The sequence below is a fragment of the Carcharodon carcharias genome, chromosome 8 (assembly GCF_017639515.1).
Source record: "Carcharodon carcharias isolate sCarCar2 chromosome 8, sCarCar2.pri, whole genome shotgun sequence".
In the NCBI taxonomy this organism is placed as follows: domain Eukaryota; kingdom Metazoa; phylum Chordata; class Chondrichthyes; order Lamniformes; family Lamnidae; genus Carcharodon; species Carcharodon carcharias.
Window position 1 is genome coordinate 110,056,235 of NC_054474.1, and position 24,977 is coordinate 110,081,211.

General features: G+C 48.2%; 1 protein-coding gene across 1 annotated transcript in view; it reads left to right on the plus strand.

The window, feature by feature from the left end:
• The window catches only part of LOC121281479 (soluble guanylate cyclase 88E-like), a 1,149,736-nt gene that overhangs the window by 719,436 nt on the left and 405,323 nt on the right, over nucleotides 1-24,977 (plus strand). The window contains exon 14 of the mRNA XM_041194423.1: nucleotides 18,987-19,133. Coding sequence (XP_041050357.1) covers nucleotides 18,987-19,133 — 147 coding nt within the window. The remainder of the gene's footprint in view (nucleotides 1-18,986; nucleotides 19,134-24,977) is intronic.

Here is a 24,977-nt window from a genome sequence, read left to right on the forward strand (position 1 = left end):
GTTGACGACATGGAAAGGGAGCTAACGAGATGGAGAAAGAGTTGATGAGATGGAGAGAGAGTTGATGAGACGGAAGAAGAGTTGATGAGATGGAGAGAGAGTTGATGAGATGGAGAGGAAGCTGTCGAGATGGAGAGAGAGCAGATGAGACAGAGAGAGAGTTGAGTAGACGGAGAGAGACCTGACGAGATGGAGAGAGAGTTGAGGAGAAGGAGAAGGAACAGATGAGATGGTGAGAGATTTGACGAGATAGAGAGAGAGTTGACCAGATGGAGAGAGTGGTGAGTTGGCGAGAAATCTGATGAGATGGAGGGAGAGTAGATTAGATGGAGAGGGAGTTGACGAGATGGAGAGAGAGTTGTTGAGATGTAGAGAGTGTTGAGATTGAGAGAGATTGACGAGTTGTAGGGCGAGTTGACGAGATTGTGAGGGAGTTGACGCGATGGAGAGGGAGTTGACGAGAGTGAGTGAGAGTTGTCGTGATGGCGAGAGATTTGATGAGATGGCCGGAGAGTTAACGAGATGGAGAGGGAGCTGACGAGATGGAGAAATAGTTGACAAGATGGAGAGAGAGTTGATTAGATGGAGAGAGAGTTGATGAGATGGAGAGAGAGTTGACGAGACGAAGAGGGAGCTGATGAGATAGAGAGAGATTTGACGAAATTGGCATGAATTTGATGAAAATGAGAGGGAGTTGAGATGGAGAGAGAGCTGACAAGATGAAAACTAAGTTGACGAGACGGAGAGAGAGTTGACAAGTTGGAGAGCGAGTTGACAAGATGGAGAGAGAATAGACGAAATGGACTGGGCGTTGACGAGATGGAGGAAGAGTTGACGAGATGGCCAGAGATTTGACGAGATGGAGAGAGTTGACAACATGGAGAGGGAGGTAATGAGATGGAGAAAGAGTTGACGAGATGGAGAGAGAACTGACGAGATGGAGAGTGAGTTGACGAGACGTTGAGGGAGTTGACGTGTTGGAGAGAGTGTTGCCCAGATGGAGAGAGAGCAGATGAGACAGAGAGAGTGTTGATGAGATGGAGAGAGAGTTGACGAGATGGAGAGGGAGATTACGAGGTGGAGAGAGAGATCAGATGGAGAGAGAGTTGACCAATGGAGAGAGAGTTGAGTTGGCGAGAAATCTGACGAGATGGAGGGAGAGTTGATGAGATGGAGAGGGAGTTGACGAGATGGCCAGAGATTTGACGAGATGGAGAGAGAGTTGAGGAGATGGAGAGGGAGCTAAAGAGATGGAGAATGAGTTGACGAGATGGGATAGAAGCTGACGAGATGGCGAGGGAGCTGTCGAGATGGAGAGTGAGTTGAGGAGACGTAGAGAGAGGTGATGAGATGGAGAGTGAGTTGACGAGATGGAGAGAGAGTTGATGAGATGGAGAGGGAGATTACGAGGTGGAGAGAGAGATCAGATGGAGAGAGAGTTGACCAATGGAGAGAGAGTTGAGTTGGCGAGAAATCTGACGAGATGGAGGGAGATTTGATGAGATGGAGAGGGAGTTGACGAGATGGCCAGAGATTTGACGAGATGGAGAGAGAGTTGAGGACATGGAGAGGGAGCTAAAGAGATGGAGAATGAGTTGACGAGATGGGATAGAAGCTGACGAGATGGCGAGAGCTGACGAGATGGGGAGTGAGTTGAGGAGACGTTGAGGGATTTGAAGTGATGGAGAGAGTGTTGCCCAAATGGAGAGAGAGCAGATGAGACAGAGAGAGAGAGATGATGGAGAGAGATTTGACCTGATGGAGAGAGATTGACGGGACGAAGTGAGAGTTGCCGAGATGAATTGGGAGTTGAGATGGAGAGAGAGTTCACAAGATGGAGAGAGAGTTGGCGAGATTGAGTGAGAGTTGACGAGATGAAGAGGAAGTTGACGAGATGGAGAGAGAGTTGACGAGATGGAGAGAGGTTGATGAGATCGAGAGAGAGCTGTCGAGATGTTGAGGGAGTTGACGAGATGGAGAGGGAGTTGATGAGATGGAGAGAGGTTGACGAGATCGAGAGAGAGCTGACGAGAATGGGAGAGAGCTGACGAGATTCAAAGAGAGTTGACGAGTTGGAGAGTGAATTGTCGAGATGGAGGTGGAGCTGACGAGATGGAGAGGGAGCTGACGAGATCAAGAGTGAGCTGTCGAGACGTTGAGGGAGTTGACGAGATGGAGAGGGAGTTGATGAGATGGAGAGAGGTTGACGAGATCGAGAGAGAGTTGACGAGATGGAGGGAGAGTTGATGAGCTGGAAATAGAAGTGACGAGATGGAAAGAAAGCTGATGAGATGGAGGGAGAGTTGAAGAGTAGCAGAGTGAGTTGATGAGATGGAGAGGGAGTAGAGATGAATAGTGTGCTGACGAGATATAGATAGAGTTGACGAGATGGAGAGAGATTTGACGAGATGCAGAGAAAACTGACGAGATGGAGAGGGAGCTGACGAGATGGAGAGATAGCTGACGAGATGGAGTGAGATTTGAGGAGACAGTCAGGGATTTGACGTGCTGGAGAGAGTTTTGACGTGATGGTGAGAGAGCAGATGAGACAGAGAGGGAGAATTGATGAGACAGAGAGAGAGTTGACAAGATGGAGTGCGATTTGACAAGGCAGAGAGAGACTTGATGAGACGGAGAGAGCTGACGAGATGTAGAGAGAATGGACGAAATGGAGAGGGAGTTGACAACATGGAGGAAGAGTTGACGAGATGTCCAGAGATTTGACGAGATGGAGAGAGACTTGACGAGATGGAGAGAGAGTTGACGAGATGGAGTGAGAGTTGACGAGATGCAGAGGGTGTTGACAAGATGGAGAGAGTAGTGACGAGATGGAGAGACAGCTGACGAGATGGAGGGAGATTTGACCAGTAGCAGAGGGAGTGGAAGAGTTGGAGAGGGAGTTGAGATGAATAGAGTGCTGACGAGATGTAGAGAGAGCTGACGAGATGGAGGGAGAGCTGCCGAGATGGACAAAGAGATTTGACGAGATGCAGAGAGAACTGAGAGATGGAGAGAGAGCTGACAAGATGGAGAGATAGCTGATGAGATGGAATGAGAGTTGACGAGACATTGAGAGATTTGACGTGATGGAGAGAGAGTTGACGTGATAGAGAGAGAGCAGATGAGATGGACAGAGTTGATAAGATGAAGAGGGAGCTGACGAGATGGAGAGAGGGTTGACGAAAAGGAGAGGGTTTTGATGAGATGGAGAGAGACCTGACGAGATGGAGAGAGAGTTGAGGAGAAGGAGAAGGAACAGATGAGATGGTGAGAGATTTGACGAGATAGAGAGAGAGTTGACCAGATGGAGAGAGTGGTGAGTTGGCGAGAAATCTGATGAGATGGAGGGAGAGTAGATTAGATGGAGAGGGAGTTGACGAGATGGAGAGAGAGTTGTTGAGATGTAGAGAGTGTTGAGATTGAGAGAGATTGACGAGTTGTAGGGCGAGTTGACGAGATTGTGAGGGAGTTGACGCGATGGAGAGGGAGTTGACGAGAGTGAGTGAGAGTTGTCGTGATGGCGAGAGATTTGACGAGATGGCCGGAGAGTTTACGAGATGGAGAGAGAGCTGACGAGATGGAGAACTAGTTGACAAGATGGAGAGAGAGTTGATTAGATGGAGGGAGAGTTGATGAGACGGAGAGAGAGTTGACGAGACGAAGAGGGAGCTGATGAGATAGAAAGATTTGACGAAATTGGGATGAATTTGATGAAAATGAGAGGGAGTTGAGACGGAGAGAGAGCTGACGAGATGGAGAGAGAGCTGACGAGATGGAAAGTAAGTTGACGAGACGGAGAGAGAGTTGACAAGATGGAGAGCGAGTTGACGAGATGGAGAGAGAATAGACAAAATGGAGTGGGCGTTGATGAGGTGGAGGAAGAGTTGACGAGATGGCCAGAGATTTGACGAGATGGAGAGAGTTGACAACATGGAGAGGGAGGTAACGAGATGGAGAAAGAGTTGACGAGATGGAAAAGAAGCTGACGAGATGGAGAGAGAGATGATGAGATGGAGAGAGAACTGACGAGATGGAGAGTGAGTTGACGAGACGTTGAGGGAGTTGACATGATGGAGAGAGCATTGCCCAGATGGAGAGAGAGCAGATGAGACAGAGAGAGTGTTGATGAGATGGAGAGGGAGATTACGAGGTGGAGAGAGAGATCAGATGGAGAGAGAGTTGACCAATGGAGAGAGAGTTGAGTTGGCGAGAAATCTGACGAGATGGAGGGAGAGTTGATGAGATGGAGAGGGAGTTGACGAGATGGCCAGAGATTTGATGAGATGGAGAGAGAGTTGAGGACATGGAGAGGGAGCTAAAGAGATGGAGAATGAGTTGACGAGATGGGATAGAAGCTGACTAGATGGAGAGTGAGCTGACGAGATGGAGAGTGTGTTGAGGAGACGTTGAGGGATTTGTAGTGATGGAGAGTGTGTTGCCCAGTTGGAGAGAGAGCAGATGAGACAGAGAGAGAGAGATGATGGAGAGAGATTTGACCTGATGGAGAGAGATTGACGGGACGAAGTGAGAGTTGCTGAGATGAATTGGGAGTTGAGATGGAGAGAGAGTTCATGAGATGGAGAGAGAGTTGACGAGATTGAGTGAGAGTTGACGAGATGAAGAGGAAGTTGACGAGATGGAGAGAGAGTTGACGAGATGGAGGGAGACTTGATGAGATGGAAATAGAAGTCACGAGATGGAAAGAAAGCTGACGAGATGGAGGGAGAGTTGAAGAGTAGCAGAGTGAGTTGATGAGATGGAGAGAGAGTAGAGATGAATAGTGTGCTGACGAGATATAGATAGAGTTGACGAGATGGAGAGAGATTTGACGAGATGCAGAGAAAGCTGACGAGATGGAGAGGGAGCTGACGAGATGGAGAGATAGCTGACGAGATGGAGTGAGATTTGAGGAGACAGTCAGGGATTTGACGTGCTGGAGAGAGAGTTGACGTGATGGTGAGAGAGCAGATGAGACAGAGAGGGAGAATTGATGAGACGGAGAGAGAGTTGACAAGATGGAGTGCGATTTGACGAGGCAGAGAGAGACTTGATGAGACGGAGAGAGCTGACGAGATGTAGAGAGAATGGACGAAATGGAGAGGGAGTTGACAACATGGAGGAAGAGTTGACGAGATGTCCAGAGATTTGACGAGATGGAGAGAGACTTGACGAGATGGAGAGAGAGTTGACGAGATGGATTGAGTGTTGACAAGATGCAGAGGGTGTTGACAAGATGGAGAGAGTAGTGATGAGATGGAGAGACAGCTGACGAGATGGAGGGAGAGCTGCCGAGATGGACAAAGAGATTTGACGAGATGCAGGGAGAACTGAGAGATGGAGAGAGAGCTGACAAGATGGAGAGATAGCTGATGAGATGGAATGAGAGTTGACGAGACATTGAGAGATTTGACGTGATGGAGAGAGAGTTGACGTGATAGAGAGAGAGCAGATGAGATGGACAGAGTTGATAAGATGAAGAGGGAGCTGACGAGATGGAGAGAGGGTTGACGAAAAGGAGAGGGTTTTGATGAGATGGAGAGAGAGCTGACGACATGGACAGAGAGCTGACGAGATGAAGAGGGACCTGACGAGATGTAGAGAGAGGTGATGAAATGGAGAGTGAGTTGACGAGATGGAGAGTGAGTTGACGAGATGGAGAGAGAGTTGATGAGATGGAGAGAGAGTTGTTGAGATGTAGAGAGTGTTGAGATTGAGAGAGATCTGATGAGTTGTAGGGAGAGTTGTCGAGATTGTGAGGGAGTTGACGCGATGGAGAGGGAGTTATTGAGAGTGAGTGAGAGTTGTCGTGATGGCGAGAGATTTGACGAGATGGCCGGAGAGTTTACGAGATGGAGAGGGAGCTGACGAGATGGAGAAATAGTTGACAAGATGGACAGAGAGTTGATTAGATGGAGGGAGAGTTGATGAGATGGAGAGAGAGTTGACGAGACGAAGAGGGAGCTGATGAGATAGAGAGAGATTTGACGAAATTGGGATGAATTTGATGAGATGAGAGGGAGTTGAGATGGAGAGAGAGCTGACGACATGGACAGAGAGCTGACGAGATGAAGAGGGACCTGACGAGACGTAGAGAGAGGTGATGAGATGGAGAGTGGGTTGACGAGATGGAGAGAGAGTTGATGAGATGGAGAGAGAGTTGTTGAGATGTAGAGAGTGTTGAGATTGAGAGAGATCTGACGAGTTGTAGGGAGAGTTGACGAGATGGAGAGGGAGTTGGCAAGATGGAGAGAGATTTGACGAGATAGAGAGGGATTTGACACGATGGAGAGGGAGTTGACGAGAGTGAGAGAGAGTTGACGAGATAGCGAGAGATTTGACGAGATGGCCGGACAGTTGACTAGATGGAGAGGGAGCTGACAAGATGGAGAAATAATTGACAAGATGGAGAAAGAGTTGATTAGATGGAGAGAGAGTTGATGAGTTGGAGAGAGAGTTGACGAGACGAAGAGGGAGCTGACGAGACGGAGAGAGAGTTGATGTGATGGAGAGCGATTTGACGACATGGAGAGGGAGTTGACGAGACGGAGGAAGCTGGCGAGATGGAGAGAGATTTGATGCGACAGAGAGAGAGTTGAGGAGTTGGAGAGAGACCTGACGAGATGGAGAGTGAGTTGAGGAGAGGGAAAAGGTATAGATGAGATGGAGAGGGAGTTGACGAGATGGAGACAGATTTGATGAGATGTAAAGAATGTTGACATTGAGAGAGATCTGACGAGTTGTAGGGAGAGTTGACGAGATGGAGATCGAATTGAGAAGATGGAGAGAGAGTTGACGAGATGGAGAGGGAGTGGATGAGATGGAGACGGAGTTGACGAGAGGGAGAGAGAGTTCAGATGGGGAGAGATTTGACGAGATGTAGAGAGGGTTGACGAGATGGAGAGAGAGTTGATGAGACAAAGAGGGTGTTGACGAGATGGTGTGGGAGTTGAGATGGAGAGAGAGTTGACGAGATGGACTGAGAGTTGACGAGATGGACTGAGAGTTGATGAGATGGAGAGAGAGTTGACGAGACGAAGGCTGAGCTGATGAGATGGAGAGAGATTTGACGAAATGGAGAGGAATTTGATGAGATGGAGAGGTAGTTGAGATGGAGAGAGAGATGGCGAGATGGAAAGTAAGTTGACGAGACAGAGAGACAGTTGACGAGATGGAGAGTGAGTTGGTGAGATGGAGAGAGAATAGACGAAATGGAGAGGGAGTTGACGAGATGTAGGAAGAGTTGACGAGATGGCCATAGATTTGACGAGATGGAGAGAGAGTTGTTGACATGGAGAGGGAGCTAACGAGATGGAGAAACAGTTAACGAGATGGAGCGAGAGCTGATGAGATGGAGAAAGAGTTGACGAGATGGAGAGAGAGTTGACGAGATGGAGAGTGAGCTGACGAGATGGAGAAACAGTTAACGAGATGGAGCATGAGTTGACGAGATGGAGATAGAATAGACAAAATGGAGAGGGAGTTGACGCGATGGAGGAAGAGCTGACGAGATGGCCAGAGCTTTGACAAGATGGAAAGAGAGTTGATGACATGGAGAGGGAGCTAACGAGATGGAGAATGAGTTGACGAGATGGAGAGTGAGTTGACAAGACGTTGATGGAGTTGAAGTTGTGGAGAGTGTTGCCCAGATGGAGAGAGAGCAGATGAGACAGAGAGAGAGTTGATGAGACGGAGATAGAGTTGACGAGATGGAGAGAGATTTGACTACATGGAGAAGGAGAATACGAGGTGGAGAGAGAGATCAGATGGAGAGAGAATTGACCAGATGGAGAGAGAGTTGACGAGATGGAGAGAGACTAGAAGAGACGAAGTGGGAGTTGACGAGATGGAGTGGGAGTTGAGCTGGAGGGAGAGTTGACGAGATGGAGAGAGAGTTGACGAAATGGAGAGATGGTTGACGAGATCGAGAGAGAGTTGACGTAATGGAGGGAGAGTTGACGAGATGGAGAGAGAAGTAACGAGATGGAAAGAGAGCTGACGATATGGAGGGAGAGTTGACGAGTAGCAGAGGAAGTTGGTGAGATGGAGAGGGAGTTGAGATGAATAGAGTGCTGACGTGATGTAGAGAGAGCTGAGGAGAATGGGAGAGAGCTGACGAGATTCAGAGTGAGTTGATGAGTTGGAGAGTGAATTGACGAGATGGAGGGGGAGCTGACGAGATCGAGAGAGAGCTGGCGAGACGTTGAGGGATTTGGCGAGATGGAGAGAGAGAGCAGATGAGACAGAGGGAGAGAGTTGATGAGACGGAGAGACAGCTGACAAGATCGAGAGAGAGTTGACGAGTTGGAGAGTGAGTTGATGAGATAGGGAGAGAGTTGAAGAGATGGAGAGGTTGCTGACGGGACGACGAGGGAGCTGACGAGAGGGAGAGAGCTTGACAAGATGGAGAGAGAGTTGATTAGAAGGAGAGAGAGTTGATGAGACGGGGTGAGAGTTGAGACGAAGAGGGAGCTGACGAGATGGATAGAGAGTTGACAAAGTGGAGAGGGAGTTGATGAGATGGAGACGGAGTTGAGATGGAGAGAAAGCTGACGAGATGGAGAGAGAGTTGACGATATTGCGAGAGAGTTGACGAGTTGGAGAGGAAGTTGATGAGATGGAGATGGAGCTGACGAGATGGAGGGAGAGAGCTAATGAGACGTTGAGGGAATTGGCGAGATGGAGTGAGACAGCCGATGAGATAGAGGGAGAGAGTTGATGAGATGGAGAGAGAGCTGACTAGATCGAGAGAGAGTTGAAGAGTTGGAGAGTGATTTGATGACATGGAGAGGGAGTTGATGAGACGCAGAGGGAGCTGACGAGATGGAGATAGATCAGACGAGTTGGAGCAAGAGCTGACGGAATGGTGAGGTAGCTGACGAGAGGGAGAGAGCTTGACGAGATGGAGAGAGAGTTGATTAGACGGAGAGAGAGTTGATGAGACGGGGTGAGAGTTGAGACAAAGAGGGAGCTGATGAGCTGGAGAGAGAGTTGATGAAATGGCGAGGGATTTGATGAGATTGAGATGGAGTTGAGATGGAGAGAAAGCTGACGAGATGGAGAGAGAGTTGATGAGATTGCGAGAGAGTTGACGAGATGGAGAGGGTGTTAATGAGATGGAGAGAGAGTGGACGAGATTTAGAAAGAGTTGTCGAGTTGGAGAGTGAGTTGACGAGATGGAGAGGGAGCTGACGAGATCAAGAGAGAGCTAACAAGATGTTGAGGGAATTGCCAAGATGGAGTGAGAGAGCAGATGAGTTGGAGGGAGAGAGTTGATGAGACGGAGAGAGAGCTGACAAGATCGAGAGAGAGTTGACGAGTTGGAGAGTGAGTTGACGAGATGGAGATGGAGATGTTGAGATGCAGAGGGAGCTGACGAGATGGAGAGAGTTCGGATGAGTTGGAGCGAGAGCTGACGGAATGGCAAGGGAGCTGACGAGAGGGAGAGAGTTTGACGAGATGGAGAGAGAGTTGATTAGACAGAGAGAGAGTTGATGAGACGGGGTGAGAGTTGAGACAAAGAGGGAGCTGACGAGCTGGAGAGAGAGTTGATGAAATGGCGAGGGATTTGATGAGATTGAGACAGAGTTGAGATGGAGAGAAAGCTGACGAGATGGAGAGAGAGTTGATGAGATTGCGAGAGAGTTGACGAGATGGAGAAGGGAGCTTATGAGATGGAGAGAGAGCTGACGAGATGGGCAGAGAGCTGATGAGATGAAGAGGGACCTGACGAGACGGAGAGAGAGTTGATGTGATGGAGAGAGAGTTGACGAGATGGAGAGGAATTTGATGAGATGGAGAGGGAGTTGAGATGGAGAGAGAGAGATGATGAGATGGAGAGAGAGCTGACGAGATGGAAAGTAAGTGGACGAGACAGACAGAGAGTTGGCGAGATGGAGAGGGAGTTGAAGTGATGGAGAGAATAGACGAAATGGAGAGGGAGTTGATGAGATGGCCAGAGAGTTAACGAGATGGAGAGAGAGTTGACGAGATGGAGAGGGAGCTGACGACATGGAGAGGGAGCTGACGAGATCGAGAGAGAGCTGACGAGACGTTGAGGGAATTGGCGAGATGGAGTGAGAGAGCAGATGAGACGGGGGAGAGAGTTGATGAGACAGAGAGAGAGCTGACAAGATCGAGAGAGATTTGACGAGATAGGGAGAGAGTTGATGAGATATAAAGGTAGTTGATGAGACGCAGAGGGAGCTGACGAGATGGAGAAAGATCGGACGAGTTGGAGAGGGAGCTAATGGGATGGTGAGGGAGCTGAAGAGAGGGAGAGAGCTTGACGAGGTGGAGAGGGAGTTGTCGAAATGGAGAGGGAGTTGATGAGATGGAGAGTGAGCTGACGAGATGGAGAGAGAATAGACAAAATGGAGAGGGAGTTGACGAGATGGAGGAAGAGTTGACGAGATGGCCAGAGATTTGACGAGATGGAGTAAGAGTTGACAACATGGAGAGAGAGCAGATGAGACAGAGAGAGAGTTGATGAGACGGAGAGTGAGTTGACGAGATGGAGAGAGTGTTGACGAGATGGAGAGGGAGAATACGAGGTGGAGAGAGAGATAAGATGGAGAGTGAGCTGACGAGATGGAGAGAGACTGGACGAGACGAAGTGGGAGTTGATGAGATGGAGTGGGAGTTGAGATTTAGAGAGGGTTCGACGAAATGGAGAGAGAGTTGACGAGATTGAGTGAGAGTTGACGAGATGATGAGGGAGTTGAAGAGATGGAGAGAGAGTTGACGAGATGGAGAGATGGTTGACGAGATTGAGAGAGAGTTGACGAGATGGAGGGAGAGTTGACAAGATGGAGAGAGAAGTGAGGAGATGGAAAGAGAGCTGACGAGATGGAGGGAGAGTTGACAATTAGCAGGGGAAGTTGATGAGATGGAGAGGGTGTTGAGATGAATAGAGTGCTGACAAGATGTAGAGAGAGCTGACGAGATGGAGGGATAGCTGATGAGATGGAGACAGATTTGACAAGGAGCAGAGAGAGCTGACGAGATGGAGTGAGAGTTGACAAGATAGTGAGGGATTTGACATGATGGAGAGAGAGTTGATGTGATGGAGAGAGAACAGATGAGCCAGAGAGGGAGAATTGATGAGATGGAGAGAGAGTTGACGAGATGGAGAGTGAGTTACCGAGATGGAGAGAGACTTGATGAGACGGAGAGACATTGATGAGATGAAGAGAGTCCTGACGAGATGGAGAGAGAGTTGACGAGATGGAGAGAGAGTTGACGAGATGGAGAGTGAATTGATGAGATGGACAGAGAGCTGTTGAAATGGAGAGGGATTTGAGATGGAGACATTGTTGATGAGATGGCGAGAGAGCTAACAAGATTGGGAGAGAGCTGACGAGATTCAGAGAGAGTTGGCGAGATGTTGAGGGATTTGGTGAGATGGAGAGAGAGAGCAGATGAGACAGGGGGAGAGAGTTGATGAGACGGAGAGAGAGCTGACAAGATCGAGAGAGAGTTGACGAGATAGGGAGAGAGTTGACGAGATATAGAGGGAGTTCATGAGACGCAGAGGGAGCTGACGAGATGGAGAGAGATCGGACGAGATGGAGAGGGAGCTGACGAGAGGGAGAGAGCTTGACTAGATTGAGAGAGAGTTGATTAGATGGAGAGAGAATTGATGAGACGGGGTGAGACTTGAGACGAAGAGGGAGCTGACGAGCTGGAGAGACAGTTGTCGAAATGGAGAGGGAGTTGATGAGATTGAGTCGGAGTTGAGATGGAGAGAATGCTGACGAGATGAAGAGAGAGTTGACGAGATTGCGAGAGAGTTGACGAGATGGAGAGGGAGTTGATGAGATGGAGAGAGAGCTGACGAGATGGACAGGGAGCTAATGAGATGAAGAGGGACCTGACGAGATGGAGAGAGAGTTGATGTGACGGGGAATGAGTTGACGTGATGGAGAGAGATTTGATGAGATGGAGGAAGAGTTGATGAGACGGAGAGGAGGTTGACGAGACGAAGAGTTAGCTGACGAGATTGAGAGAGATTTCACGCGACAGAGCGAGAGCTGAGGAGATGGAGAGAGACCTGACGAGATGGAGAGTGAGTTGAGGAGAAGGAGAAGGAGTAGATGAGATGGAGAGAGAGTTGACGAGATGCAGAGAGGTTGACGAGATCAAGAGAGAGCTGACGAGAATGGGAGAGAGCTGACGAGATTTAGAAAGAGTTGGCGAGCTGGAGCGTGAATTGACGAGGTGGAGGTGGAGCTGACGAGATGGAGAGGGGGCTGACGAGATCAAGAGAGAGAGCTGGTGAGACGTTGAGGGATTTGACGAGATGGAGAGAGAGTTGACGAGATGGAGAGTGAATTGACGAGGTGGAGGGGGAGCTGACAAGATGGAGATGGAGCTGACAAGATCGAGAGAGAGCTGGTGAGACGTTGAGGGAGGTGACGAGATGGAGAGAGAGTTGACGAGATGGAGAGAGGTTGACGAGATCGAGAGAGAGTTGACGAGATGGAGGGAGAGTTGACGAGATGGTGAGCAAAGTGACGAGATGGAAAGAAAGCTGACGAGATGGAGGGAGAGTTGACGAGTAGCAGAGTGAGTTGATGAGATGGAGAGGGACTAGAGATGAATAGAGTGCTGAGGAGATGTAGAGAGAGCTGACGAGATGGAGAGAGATTTGACGAGATGCAGAGAAAGCTGACGAGATGGAGAGATAGCTGACGAGATGGAGTGAGAGTTGAGGAGACAGTGAAGGATTTGACGTGATGGAGGGAGACTTGACATGATGGAGAGAGAGCAGATGAGACAGAGGGAGAGAATTGATGAGACGTAGAGAGAGTTGACAAGACAGAGAGTGCGTTGATGAGATGGAGAGAGAATTGATGAGACGGAGAGAGTGCTGCCGAGATGGAGAGGGAGTTGAGATGGAGAAAGTGCTGACGAAATGGCGAGAGAGCTGACGAGAATTGGAGAGAGCTGACGAGATTCAGAGAGAGTTGATGAGCTGGAGAGTGAATTGACGAGATGGAGGGGGAGCTGACAAGATGGAGAGGGAGCTGACGAGATCGAGAGAGAGCTGGCGAGACGTTGACGGATTTGGCGAGATGGAGAGAGAGAGCAGATGAGACAGAGGGAGAGAGTTGATCAGACGGAGAGAGCGCTGAGAAGATCGAGAGAGAGTTGACGAGATAGGGAGAGAGTTCACGAGATATAGAGGGAGTTGATGAGATGCAGAGGGAGCTGACGAGATGGAGAGAGATCGGACGAGATGGAGAGGGAGCTGATGAGAGGGAGAGAGCTTGACGAGATTGAGAGAGAGTTGATTAGACGGAGAGAGAGTTGATGAGACGGGGTGAGAGTTGAGACAAAGAGGGAGCTGACGAGCGGGAGAGAGAGTTGACGAAATGGAGAGGGAGATAACAAGATGGAGAGAGAGTTGCCGAGATGGAAGGGAAGCTGACGAGATGGAGAGAGAGCTGACGAGATGGAGTGTGAGTTGACGAGATAGGGAGAGAGTTGACGAGATATAGAGGGAATTGATGCAAAGGGAGCTGACGAGATGGAGAGAGATTAGACAAGATGGAGAGGGAGCTTATGGGAAGGCAAAGGAGCTGATGAGAGGGAGAGAGACCTGACGAGATGGATAGAGAGTTGAGGAGAAGGAGAAGGAGTGGACGAGTTGGACAGAGAGTTGACGATATGGAGGGAGAGTTGACGAGATGGAGAGAGAGTTGAGATGGCAAGAAATCTGACGAGATGGAGGGAGAGTTGATGAGATGGAGAGGGAGTTGACGAGATGGTGAGAGATTTGATGAGAAGTAGAGAATGTTGACATTGAGAGAGATCTGACGAGTTGTAGGGAGAGTTGACGAGATGGAGAGGAAGTTGATGAGATGGAGAGGGACTTGTCGAGAGGGAGAGAGAGTTCAGATGGAGAGAGATTTGACGAGATGGCGGGAGAGTTGACAAGATGGATAGAGAGTTGACGAGACAAAGAGGGTGTTGACGAGATGGAGTGGGAGTTGAGATGGAGAGAGAGTTGATGAGATGGTGAGAGAGTTGACGAGATGGACTGAGAGTTGACGAGATGGAGAGAGAGTTGACGAGACAAAGAGGGAGCTGACGAGATGGAGAGAGATGTGATGAAATGGAGAGGAATTTGATGAGATGGAAAGGGAGTTGAGATGGAGAGAGAGATGACGAGATGGAGAGAGAGCTGACGAGATGGAAAGTAAGATGACGTGATGGAGAGAGAGTTGACAAGATGGAGACTGAGTTGACGAGATGGAGAGAGAATAGACGAAATGGAGAGGGAGATGACGAGATGGAGAAAGAGTTGACGAGATGGCCAGAGATTTGAAGAGATGGAGAGAGAGTTGACGACATGGAGAGGGGGTTAACGATATGGAGAAACAGTTGTCGAGATGGAAAGGAAGATGACATGATAGAGATAGAGCTGACGAGATGGAGAGTCCGTTGACGAGACGTTGAGGGAGTTGAAGTGGTGGAGAGATTTTTGCCCAGATGGAGAGAGCGCAGTTGAGACAGAGAGAGAGTTGATGAGATGGAGAGAGACTTGACGAGATGGAGAGAGAGTTGACGACATGGAGAGATAGCTGACGAGATGGAGACAGACTAGACGAGACTAATTGGGAGTTGACGGGATGGAGTGGGAGTTGAGATGGAGAGAGGGTTCAATGAGATGGAGAGTGAGTTGATGAGATGGAGAGAGAGTTGACGAGATGGAGAGATGGTTGACGAGATCGAGAGAGTTGACGAGATGGAGGGAGAGTTGACGAGGTGGAGAGAGAAGTGACGAGATGAAAAGAGAGCTGATGACATGGAGGGAGAGTTGACGAGTAGCAGAGGAAGTTGATGAGATGGAGAGGGAGTTGAGATGAATAGAGTGCTGACAAGATGTAGAGAGAGCTGACGAGATGGAGGGATAGCTGCCGAGATGGTGAGAGAGTTGACGAGGAGCAGAGAGAGCTGACGAGATAGAGAGAGAGCTGGCGAGATGGAGAGATAGCTGACGAGATGGTGTGAGAGTTGAGAAGACAGTGAGGGATTTGACATGATGGAGAGAGAGTTGACGTGATGGAGAGAGAACAGATGACACAGAGAGGGAGAATTGATGAGATGGAGAGAGAGTTGCCAAGACGGAGAGTGAGTTGACGAGATGGAGAGAGACTTGATGAGACGGAGAGAGATTGCTGAGATGGAGAGAGACCTGACGAGATGGAGAGAGAGTTGATGAGATGGAGAGTGAGTTGACGAGACAGAGAGAGACTTGATGAGACAGAGAGAGATTGCTGAGATGAAGAGTGACCTGACGAGAAGAAGAGAGAGTTGACGAGATGGAGAGAGAGTTGACGAGATGGAGAGAGAGCTGCCAAGATGGAGAGGGAGTTGAGATGGAGACATTGCTGACGAGATGGCGAGAGAACGGGCAAGATTGGGAGAGAGCTGACGAGATTCAGAGAGAGTTGACGTCTTGGAGAATGAGTTGACGAGATGGAGAGGGAGCTGACGACATGGAGAGGGAGCTGACGAGATCAAGAGAGAGCTGACGAGACATTGAGGGAATTGGCGAGATGGAGAGAGAGAGCAGATGAGACAGATGGAGAGATTTGATGAGACGGAGAGAGAGCTGACAAGATCGAGAGAGAGTTGACGAGATAGGGAGAGAGTTGGTGAGATATAGAGGGAGTTGATGAGACGCAGAGGGAGCTGACGGGTTGGAGAGAGTTCGGACAAGATGGAGAGAAAGTTGATTAGACGGAGAGAGAGTTGATGAGACGGGGTGAGACTTGAGACGAAGAGGGAGCTGACGAGCTGGAGAGACAGTTGACGAAATGGAGAGAGAGTTGACAAGATTGCGAGAGACTTGACGAGATGGAGAGTGAGTTGGTGAGACGGTGAGAGAGCTGACGAGATTGTCAGAGAGCTTGCGAGATGAAGAGGGACCTGACGAGACGGAGATAGAGTTGATGTGACAGAGAGAGAGTTGACGAGATGGAGAGAGAGTTGACGAGACGGAGGAAGAGTTGATGAGATGGATCGAGAGTTGACGAGATGAGGAGAAGGCTGACGAGATGGAGCGAGATTCGATGCGACAGAGAGAGAGTTGAGGAGATGGAGAGAGACCTGACGAGATGGAGAGTGAGTGGAGGAGAAGGAGAAAGAGTAGACGAGATCGAGAAAGAGTTGACGAGATGGAGAGAGAGTTGACGAGATGGAGAGTTGACAAGATGGAGAGAGAGCTGACGAGATGGAGAGGGAGTTAATGAGTTGGAGAGGGAGTTGACGAGAGGGAGAGAGAGTTCAGAGGGAGAGAGATTTGATGAGATGTAGAGAGAGTTGACGAGATTGAGAGAGAGTTGAGGAGACAAAGAGGGTCTTGACGAGATAGAGTGGGAGTTGAGATGGAGAGAGAGTTGACGAGATGGTGAGAGAGTTGACAAGATGGACTGAGAGTTGACGAAATGGCGAGGGTGTTGACAAGATGGAGAGATTGTTGACGACATAGAGAAAGAGTTGACGAGATGGAGAGAGAGTTGACGAGATGGAGAGTGAGCTGACGAGATGGAGAAACAGTTAACGAGATGGAGCGAGAGCTGATGAGATGGAGAAAGAGTTGACGAGATGGAGAGAGAGTTGACGAGATGGAGAGTGAGCTGACGAGATGGAGAAACAGTTAACGAGATGGAGCGTGAGTTGACGAGATGGAGATAGAATAGATGAAATGGAGAGGGAGTTGACGAGATGGAGAAAGAGTTGACGAGATGGAGAGTGAGTTGACGAGACGTTGATGGAGTTGAAGTTGTGGAGAGAGTGTTGCCCAGATGGAGAGAGAGCAGATGAGACAGAGAGAGAGTTGATGAGACGGAGAGAGAGTTGACGAGACGGAGAGAGAGTTCACGAGATGGAGAGAGAATTGATGAGATAGAGAGAGAGTTGACGACATCGAAAGGAAGCTGACGAGATGGAGAGAGAGCTGACGAGATGTTGAGGGAGTTGAAGTGGTGGAGGGAGTGTTGCCCAGATGGAGAGAGAGCAGATGAGACCGAGAGAGAGTTGATGAGACGGAGAGAGAGTTGACCAGATGGAGAGAGAGTTGACGAGACGGAGGAAGAGTTGATGAGACGGAGAGAGATTTGACGAGACGAGGAGGAGGCTGATGAGATGGAGAGAGATTTGATGCGACCGAGAGAGAGTTGAGGAGATGGAGAGAGACCTGACGAGATGGAGAGTGAGTTGAGGAGCAGGAGAAGAAGTAGACGAGATGGAGAGAGAGTTGACGAGATGGAGAAAGAGTTGACAAGATGGAGAGAGAGTTGACGAGATGGAGAGGGAGTTGATGAGTTGGAGAGGGAGTTGACGAGATGGAGAGAGATTTGGCGAGATGTAGAGAGAGTTGACGAAATTGAGAGAGAGTTGACGAGACAAAGAGGGTCTTGACGAGATGGAGTGGGAGCTGACATGGAGAGAGAGTTGACGAGATGGTGAGAGTGTTGACGAGATAGACTGAGAGTTGACAACATGGAGAGAGTGTTGACGAGATGGAGAGAGAGTTGACGACATGGAGAAAGAGTTGACGAGATGGAGAGAGAGCTGACGAGATGGAGAGAGAGCTGACGAGATGGAGAGAGAGTTGACGAGATGGAGAGGGAGCTGACGAGATGGAGAAACAGTTAACGAGATTGACCGAGAGTTGATTAGACGGAGATGAGTTGACGAGACGAAAAGGTAGCTGATGAGATGGAGAGAGATTTGATGAAATGGAGAGGAATTTGATGAGATGCAGAGGGAGTTGAGATGGAGAGAGAGACGACGAGATGGGGAGTGAGCTCACGAGATGGAAAGTAAGTTGACGAGATGCAGAGAGAGTTGTCGAGATGGAGAGTGAGTTGACGAGATGGAGATAGAATAGACGAAATGGAGAGGGAGTTGACGAGATGGAGGAAGAGTTGACGAGATGGCCAGAGATTTGACGAGATGGAGAGAGAGTTGACGAGATGGAGAGGGAGCTAACGAAATCGAGAAAGAGTTGACGAGATGGAAAGGAAGCTGACGAGATGGAGAGAGAGCTGACGAGATGTTGAGGGAGTTGAAGTGGTGGAGAGAGTGTTGCCCCGATGGAGAGAGAGCAGATGAGACAGAGAGAGAGTTGATGAGACGGAGAGAGAGTTGACGAGACGGAGAGAGTGTTGACGAGATGTAGAGGGAGTCGATGATTTGGAGAGGGAGTCGAGATTCGGAGATTGCTGACAAGATGGAGAGAGAGCTGACTAGATGGAGAGAGAGCTGATGAGATGGGGAGAGTGAATTGACGAGATTGAGAGGGAGCTGACGAGATGGAGAGAGAGTTGACGAGATGGAGAGAGATTTGACAAGATGGAGAGGGAGCTGACGAGTTGGAGAGAGAGCTGACGAGGATTTGGGGTATTTGACGTGATGGAGAGAGAGTTGACGTGTTGGAGAGAGCAGATGAGACAGAGAGAGAGAGTTGATGAGATCGAGAGAGAGCTGACGAGATGGAGAGAAAGTTCACAAGATGGAGAGAGCGTTGCCAAGATGTAGAGGGAGCTGATGGGACGGAGAGAGAGTTGACTAGATTGAGAGAGAGTTCACGAGATGGAGACGGATTTGATGAGGTGTAGAGGGAGTTGATGAGACAGAGAGTGAGGTGACGAAATGGAGAGAGAGTTGATGTGATGGAGAGAGAGTTGACGAGATGGAGTGGGAGCTGATGAGATGGACAGAGAGGTGACAAGACGGAGAGAGCACTGACGAGATGGAGAGAGAATTGATGAGACTGAAAGAGAGTTGATGAGATGGAGAGACCACTGACGAGGTGGAGAGAGAGTTAATATGAAATAGAGAGAGTTGATGAGTTGGAGACACACTGTGGGAAGTGATGATGGGACGATGAACAATGAAAGACAGCGAGTTATGCTGGGCTGTCTTGATGCTACTGAATGTCTTGTCTAATTGTGATTAATGTCCTTCTTCAGGTCTTCCCAGATGTCACCATCCTGTTCAGTGATGTGGTTGGTTTTACTCGCATTTGCAGTCACATTACTCCGATGCAAGTGGTTTCTATGCTGAACACAATGTACACACTGTTCGATACTCTGAGTGAGAAGCATAGGGTTTTCAAGGTTAGTGGTACTGAACAGTGCATAGCAATTGATACAGTGAAGCACCTAACCACATTACAAGCAGCCACTCTGCCCCTCTATCCTGTGCCAGCTTTGCTGCAGCAATCCACAACCCGCTTGCTTTTAATGATGCTCTGGCCTCTCCCTGAGCTAACCTATCCTATGTTCCCCACACTATGTTAGAAAACTATTTCTCTGTGTTTCTCTCCTCAATCCTGATCTTTTTAAGATGAAGGTATGTCGTCACTAGCAAGAAGTAAACTTTTCTGATTCATTTGATCAAAACTCTTTTTGTAAGGAGGGTTCCCTGAGACTACATGTAGAAAGTCCAACTAGGGAAGGGGCAATATTAGACCTGGTATTAGGGAATGAACCCGGCCAGGTGCTCGAAGTTTCAGTAGAGGAGCATTTTGGGAAAAGTGACCAAAATTCAGTAAGCTTCGAGGTAGTGGTGGATAAGGATAATAGGAGTCCTCCGGTTAAGGTGCTTAATTGGTGGAATGCTAAGTATGACAATATTCGGCAGGAACTGAGGAATCTAGACTGGAGGCGGATGCTTGAGGGCAAATTAACAACTGACATGTTGGGGGGCTTTCAAATGTCAGTTGATAAGAATTCAGCACTGGCATGTTCCTACTAGGATGAAGGATAAGCATGGCAAGTTTCAGGAACCTTGGATAACGAAGGATATTGTGAGATTAGTCAAAAAGAAAAGGGAAGCATTCGTAAGGGCTAGAAGGTTGGGAATAGATGAAGCCCGTGGAAAATATAAAGAAAGTAGGAAGAAACTTAAGCAAGGAGTCAGGAGGGCTAAAAGGGGTCATGAAAAGTCATTGGCAACCAGGATTAAGGAAAATCCCAAGGCCTTTTATACATATGTAAAAAGCAAGAGGGTAGCCAGGGAAAGGGTAGGCCCACTCAGGGACAGAGGTGGGAATCTGTGTGTAGAGCCAGAAGAAATGGGAGAGATGCTAAATGAACACTTCTCATCAGTATTCACCAAAGAGGACTTAGCGGTCGATTTGTTGGGGGAAAAGTGTATAGATGGCCTCGATCATGTTGAGATCACAAAAGAGGTGTTCAGCGTCTTGAAGAATATTAAGGTGGATAAATCCCCAGGGCCAGATGGGATCTACCGCAGAGTACTGAGGGAGGCAAGGGAGGAGATTGCTGGGGCCTTGACAGAAATCATTGTATCCTCACTGGCTACAAGTGAGATCCCAGATGACTGGAGAATGGCCAATGTTGCCGCATTGTTTAAGAAGGGTACCCGGGATAATTCAGGAAATTACAGGCCGGTGAGCCTTACGTTGGTGGTAGAGAAATTATCGTAGAAGATTCTTCATGACAGGATATATTACCATTTGGAAGCAAGTGGGCATATTAGTGAGAGGCAGAATGGTTTTGTGAAGGGGAGGTCGTGTCTCACTAACTTGATCGAGTTTTTCGAGGAAGTGACCAAGATGATCGAGGATGGAAGGGCAGTGAATGTTATCTACATAGATTTCAGAAAGGCCTTTGACAAGGTCCCTCATGGCAGACTGTTACAGAAGGTAGAGTGGCACAGGATTAGAGGTGAGCTGGAAAGGTGGATACAGAATTGGCTTGGTCATAGAAGACAGAGGGTAGCAGTGGAAGGTGCTTTTCTGAATGGAGAGCTATGACGAATGGTGTTCCACAGGGATCAGTGCTGGGACCTTTGTTGTTTGTAGTATACGTAAATGATTTGGAGGAAAATGTAACTGGGCTAATTAGTAAGTTTGCAGACGACGCTAAGGTTGGAGGAGTTGCAGATAGTGAAGAGGATTGTCAAAGGATACAGCGGGATGTAGATCGTTTGGAGACTTGTGCAGAGAAATGGCAGATGGAGTTTAACATGGACAAATGCGAGGTAATGAATTTTGGAAGGTCTAATAGAGGTAGGAATTATACAGTAAATGGTAGAACCCTTAAGTGCATCAACAGGCAGAGTTATCTGGGTGTACAAGTCCACAGGCCACTGAAGGTGGCAACGCAGGTGAATAAGGTAGTCAGGAAGGCATATGGCATGCTTGCCTTCATCGGCAGGGGTATTGAGTATAAAAGCTGGGAAGTCATGCTGCAGCTGTATAGAACCTTGGTTAGGTCACACTTGGAATATTGTGTGCAGTTCTGATCAGCACATTACCAGAAGGATATGGAGGCTTTGGAGAGGGTGCAGAGGAGGTTTACCGGGATGCTGCCTGGTCTGGACGTTATTAGCTATGAGGAGAGTTTGGAGAAACTCGGATTGTTCTCACTAGAGCAACGGAGATTAAGGGGCGACTTGATAGAAGTTTGCAAAATATGAGTGGCATGGAGAAAATAAATAGTCAGAAGCTTTTTCCCAGGGTAGAAGAGTAAATTACTAGGGGACATTGATTTAAGGTGAGAGGAGAACACTTTAGAGGAGATGTGTGGGGCAAGTTTTTTTATGCAGAGAGTAGTGAGTGTCTGGAATTCATTGCCAGAGGAGGTGATGGAAGCAGGTATAATAGTGGTGTTTAAGAGGCAGTTGACAAATACATGAATAGGATGGGATAGAGGGATAGGGAGCCTGGAAATGCAAAATGTTTTAGATTGACAGGCAATATGATCGGCGCAGGCTTCCTGTGTTGTACTTTTCTTTGTTCTTTTAAAATTTTAAAATTTTAAAAATCTTGATGATATCTCCTCTTTTCTGCTTCTGTGGAAACCGTCCCAGCCCTGAACCTCTCCTCGATCCTAATTTCCCATCCCTAGCATCATCCTGGTGAATTTACACATTCTGTTTTGTACTGTTTTTCATGTTGTTTCGATAAAGGAGCATCAGAACATCTTACAACTTGAACTGTAGGCTAAATTATATTATTCTGTATAAATTACAGTATCATCACTTCTTGACTTTTATACATATGTTCCTGTGCCACTGCAGAGGCTCAAGGCTGGTACATCAGTGAAGAATTGACGGAGTGATGCCCTGTCAGATGAGATGCAAAATCAAATCCTCCTGGATGGGTCTCAAAGATCCCATACCATGATTTCAAAGCAGAATATGGCCGTCACTCCTTGCTTCCTGCCCACTCAATCAGGCAGAGACAGATTGCTCATTACGTCAATGCAGTTCGGGGTTTGCTCTGTGCAAATTGGCTGCAATGTGACCTATATCATAATAATGTCCACACTTCAAAAGTACTTAATTGACGACAAAACATTTGGAGAGATCTGGTGTTTGTGAAAGGCACTGAAAAATGCAGCCCTCTTTCCTCACTGAGACTAAATGCTGTTGGACTTTGTCTAGAATCATCCAATCATACAACACAGAAGGAGGAGATACGGCCCATTGTGCAGATTCATTAAAGGAGCTTTGTAAATTAGTCTCAACTCTCCAGTCTTGCCAGAGAAATTTCAAACTTTCAATTACTCATTCAATTCCATTTAAAAGGTATTGTTAATCCGGCTTGCTCCAGCATTTCAGGCAGAAAGGTCCAGGTCATAACAACTCTATATTTAACAAATTATTCTGTGATATTTATGTCAATTCAAACCATTGAAGCTGCTGCACATTCCCTTCGATCTTGGCTGACCTGCACCATAGTCCCATGTTGTTCCAAACAGGCCGACAGCTCGGACACCCCAACGTTCAACTCAACTGCTAGTTTCCTCCACTCACAGGTGAATCTGCTAGTTTCCTCCACTCCCTGGTGAATCTGCTAGTTTCCTCCACTCCCTGGTGAATCTGCTAGTTTCCTCCACTTACTGGTGAATCTGCTAATTTCCTCCACTCACTGGTGAATCTGCGAGGTTTCTCCACTCACTAGCGATTCTGCTTGTTCTCTCCATTCACTGGAGAAATTGCTAATTCTCTCCACTCAGTGGCGAATCAGTTAGTACTCTCAACTCACCAGTGAATCTGCTAGTTATCTCCACACATAGCGAATCTGCTAGTTCTCTCCACTCACTGGCGAATCTGCTAGATCTCGCCACTCACTGGCGAATCTGGTAGTTTTCTCCACTCACTGGCGAACCTGCTAGATATTGCTCTCACTGGCGAATCTGCTAGATCTTCCTCTCACTGGCGGATCTGCTAGCTCTCCCACTCACTGTTGAATTTGCTTGTTCCCTCCAATCTCTTGTGAATATGCTAGTTCTCTCCACTTACTGGTGAATCTGCTAGTTTCCGTCACTCACTGGTGAATCTGCCGGTTTCCTGCACTCAGTGATGAATCTGCCAGTTTCCTCCACTGACTGGTGAATCTGCTAGTTCCCTCCACTCACTGGCGAAACTATTCGTTTCCTCCACTCACCAGCAAATCTGCTTGTTCTCTCCACTCACTACGAATCTGCTAGTTTCCTCCACACATTGGTGAATCTGCTAGTTTCCTCCACTCTCTGGTGAATCTGCTGGTTCTGTCCACTCAGTGATGAATCTGCTGGTTTTCTGCCCTCACTGACGAATCTGGTAGTTCTCTACCCTCACTGACGAATCTGCTAGTTTCTCCACTGACTGGCGAATCTGTTCGGTCTCTCCACTCACTGCTGAATCTGCTAGTTTTCACCAATCACTGGCGAATCTGATAGTTTTCTCTATAACTGGCGAATCTGCTAATTCTTCCACACACTGGCAATTCTGCTAGTTTTATCCACTCAATTGCGAATCGGTTAGTTTTCTCCACTCTCTGGCGAATCTGCTAGTTGTCTCCACTCAATGGCGAATCTGCCAGTTTCCTTCAATCAGTGGCAAATATGCTAGTGTTCTCCAATCACTGGCAAATCATTTAGTTTTCACTTCAGACTGGCGAATTTGCAAGATTCCTTCACTCCCAGTCGAATATGCTAGTTCTCCACACTCACTGGCGAACCTGTGAGATTTCTCCACTCACTGGTGAATCTGCAAGTTCCATCCACTCACTGGCGAATCTACTAGTTTCCTCTGCTCACCAGCAAATCTGGTGGTTTTCTCCACTCACTGACGAAACTGCTAGTTTCCTCCACACACTGGTGAACCTGCTGGTTTCCTCCACTCTCTGGTGAATCTGTTGGTCCTGTCCACTCAATGACGAATCTGCTGGTTTCGTGCACTCACTGACGAATCAGGTAGTTCTCTCCACTCACTGACGAATCTCCTGTTTCTCCACTCACTGGCGAATCTGTTCGGTCTCTCCACTCACTGGCGAATTTGCTCGTTTCCTCCATAACTAACGAATCTGCTGGTTCTTCCACAGACTGGCAAATCTATTAGTTCTCTCCAAACAATGGCAAATCTGCAAGATCTCCCACTCACTTGCGAATCTGCTAGTTTTCTTCACTCACTGGCGAATCTGCTCGTTTCCTCCACTCACAGGCGAATCTGCTAGTTATCTCCAGTCACTGGCGAATCAGTTAATTTTCTCCACTCACTGGCGAATAAGCTAATTTCCTTCACTCAATGGCAAATCTGTTAGTTCTCTCCACTCACTGGCCAATCCGTTAGTTCTCTCCACTCACTGGTGAATCTGCTGTTTCTCTCCACTCAATGGTGAATCAGCTTGTTTCCTCATTTCACTGACGAATCTGCTACTTTTCTCCACTCTCTGGCGAATCTGCTGATATCCTCCACTCACTGGCGATTCTACAAATTTCCTACATTCACTGGCGAATCTGCTAGTTCTCTCACTCGCTGGCAAATTGGCTAGTTTCCTCCACTTGTTTGTGAAACGGCTACTTCTCTCCAGCCACTGACTTTTCTCTGTTGTCTGTTACTTTTCTCTACTCACTGACGAATCTGTTAATTGTCTGCACTCACTGGCAAATCTGATAGTTTCCTCCACTCACTGGTGAATCTGCTGGTTTCCTACATTCACTGAC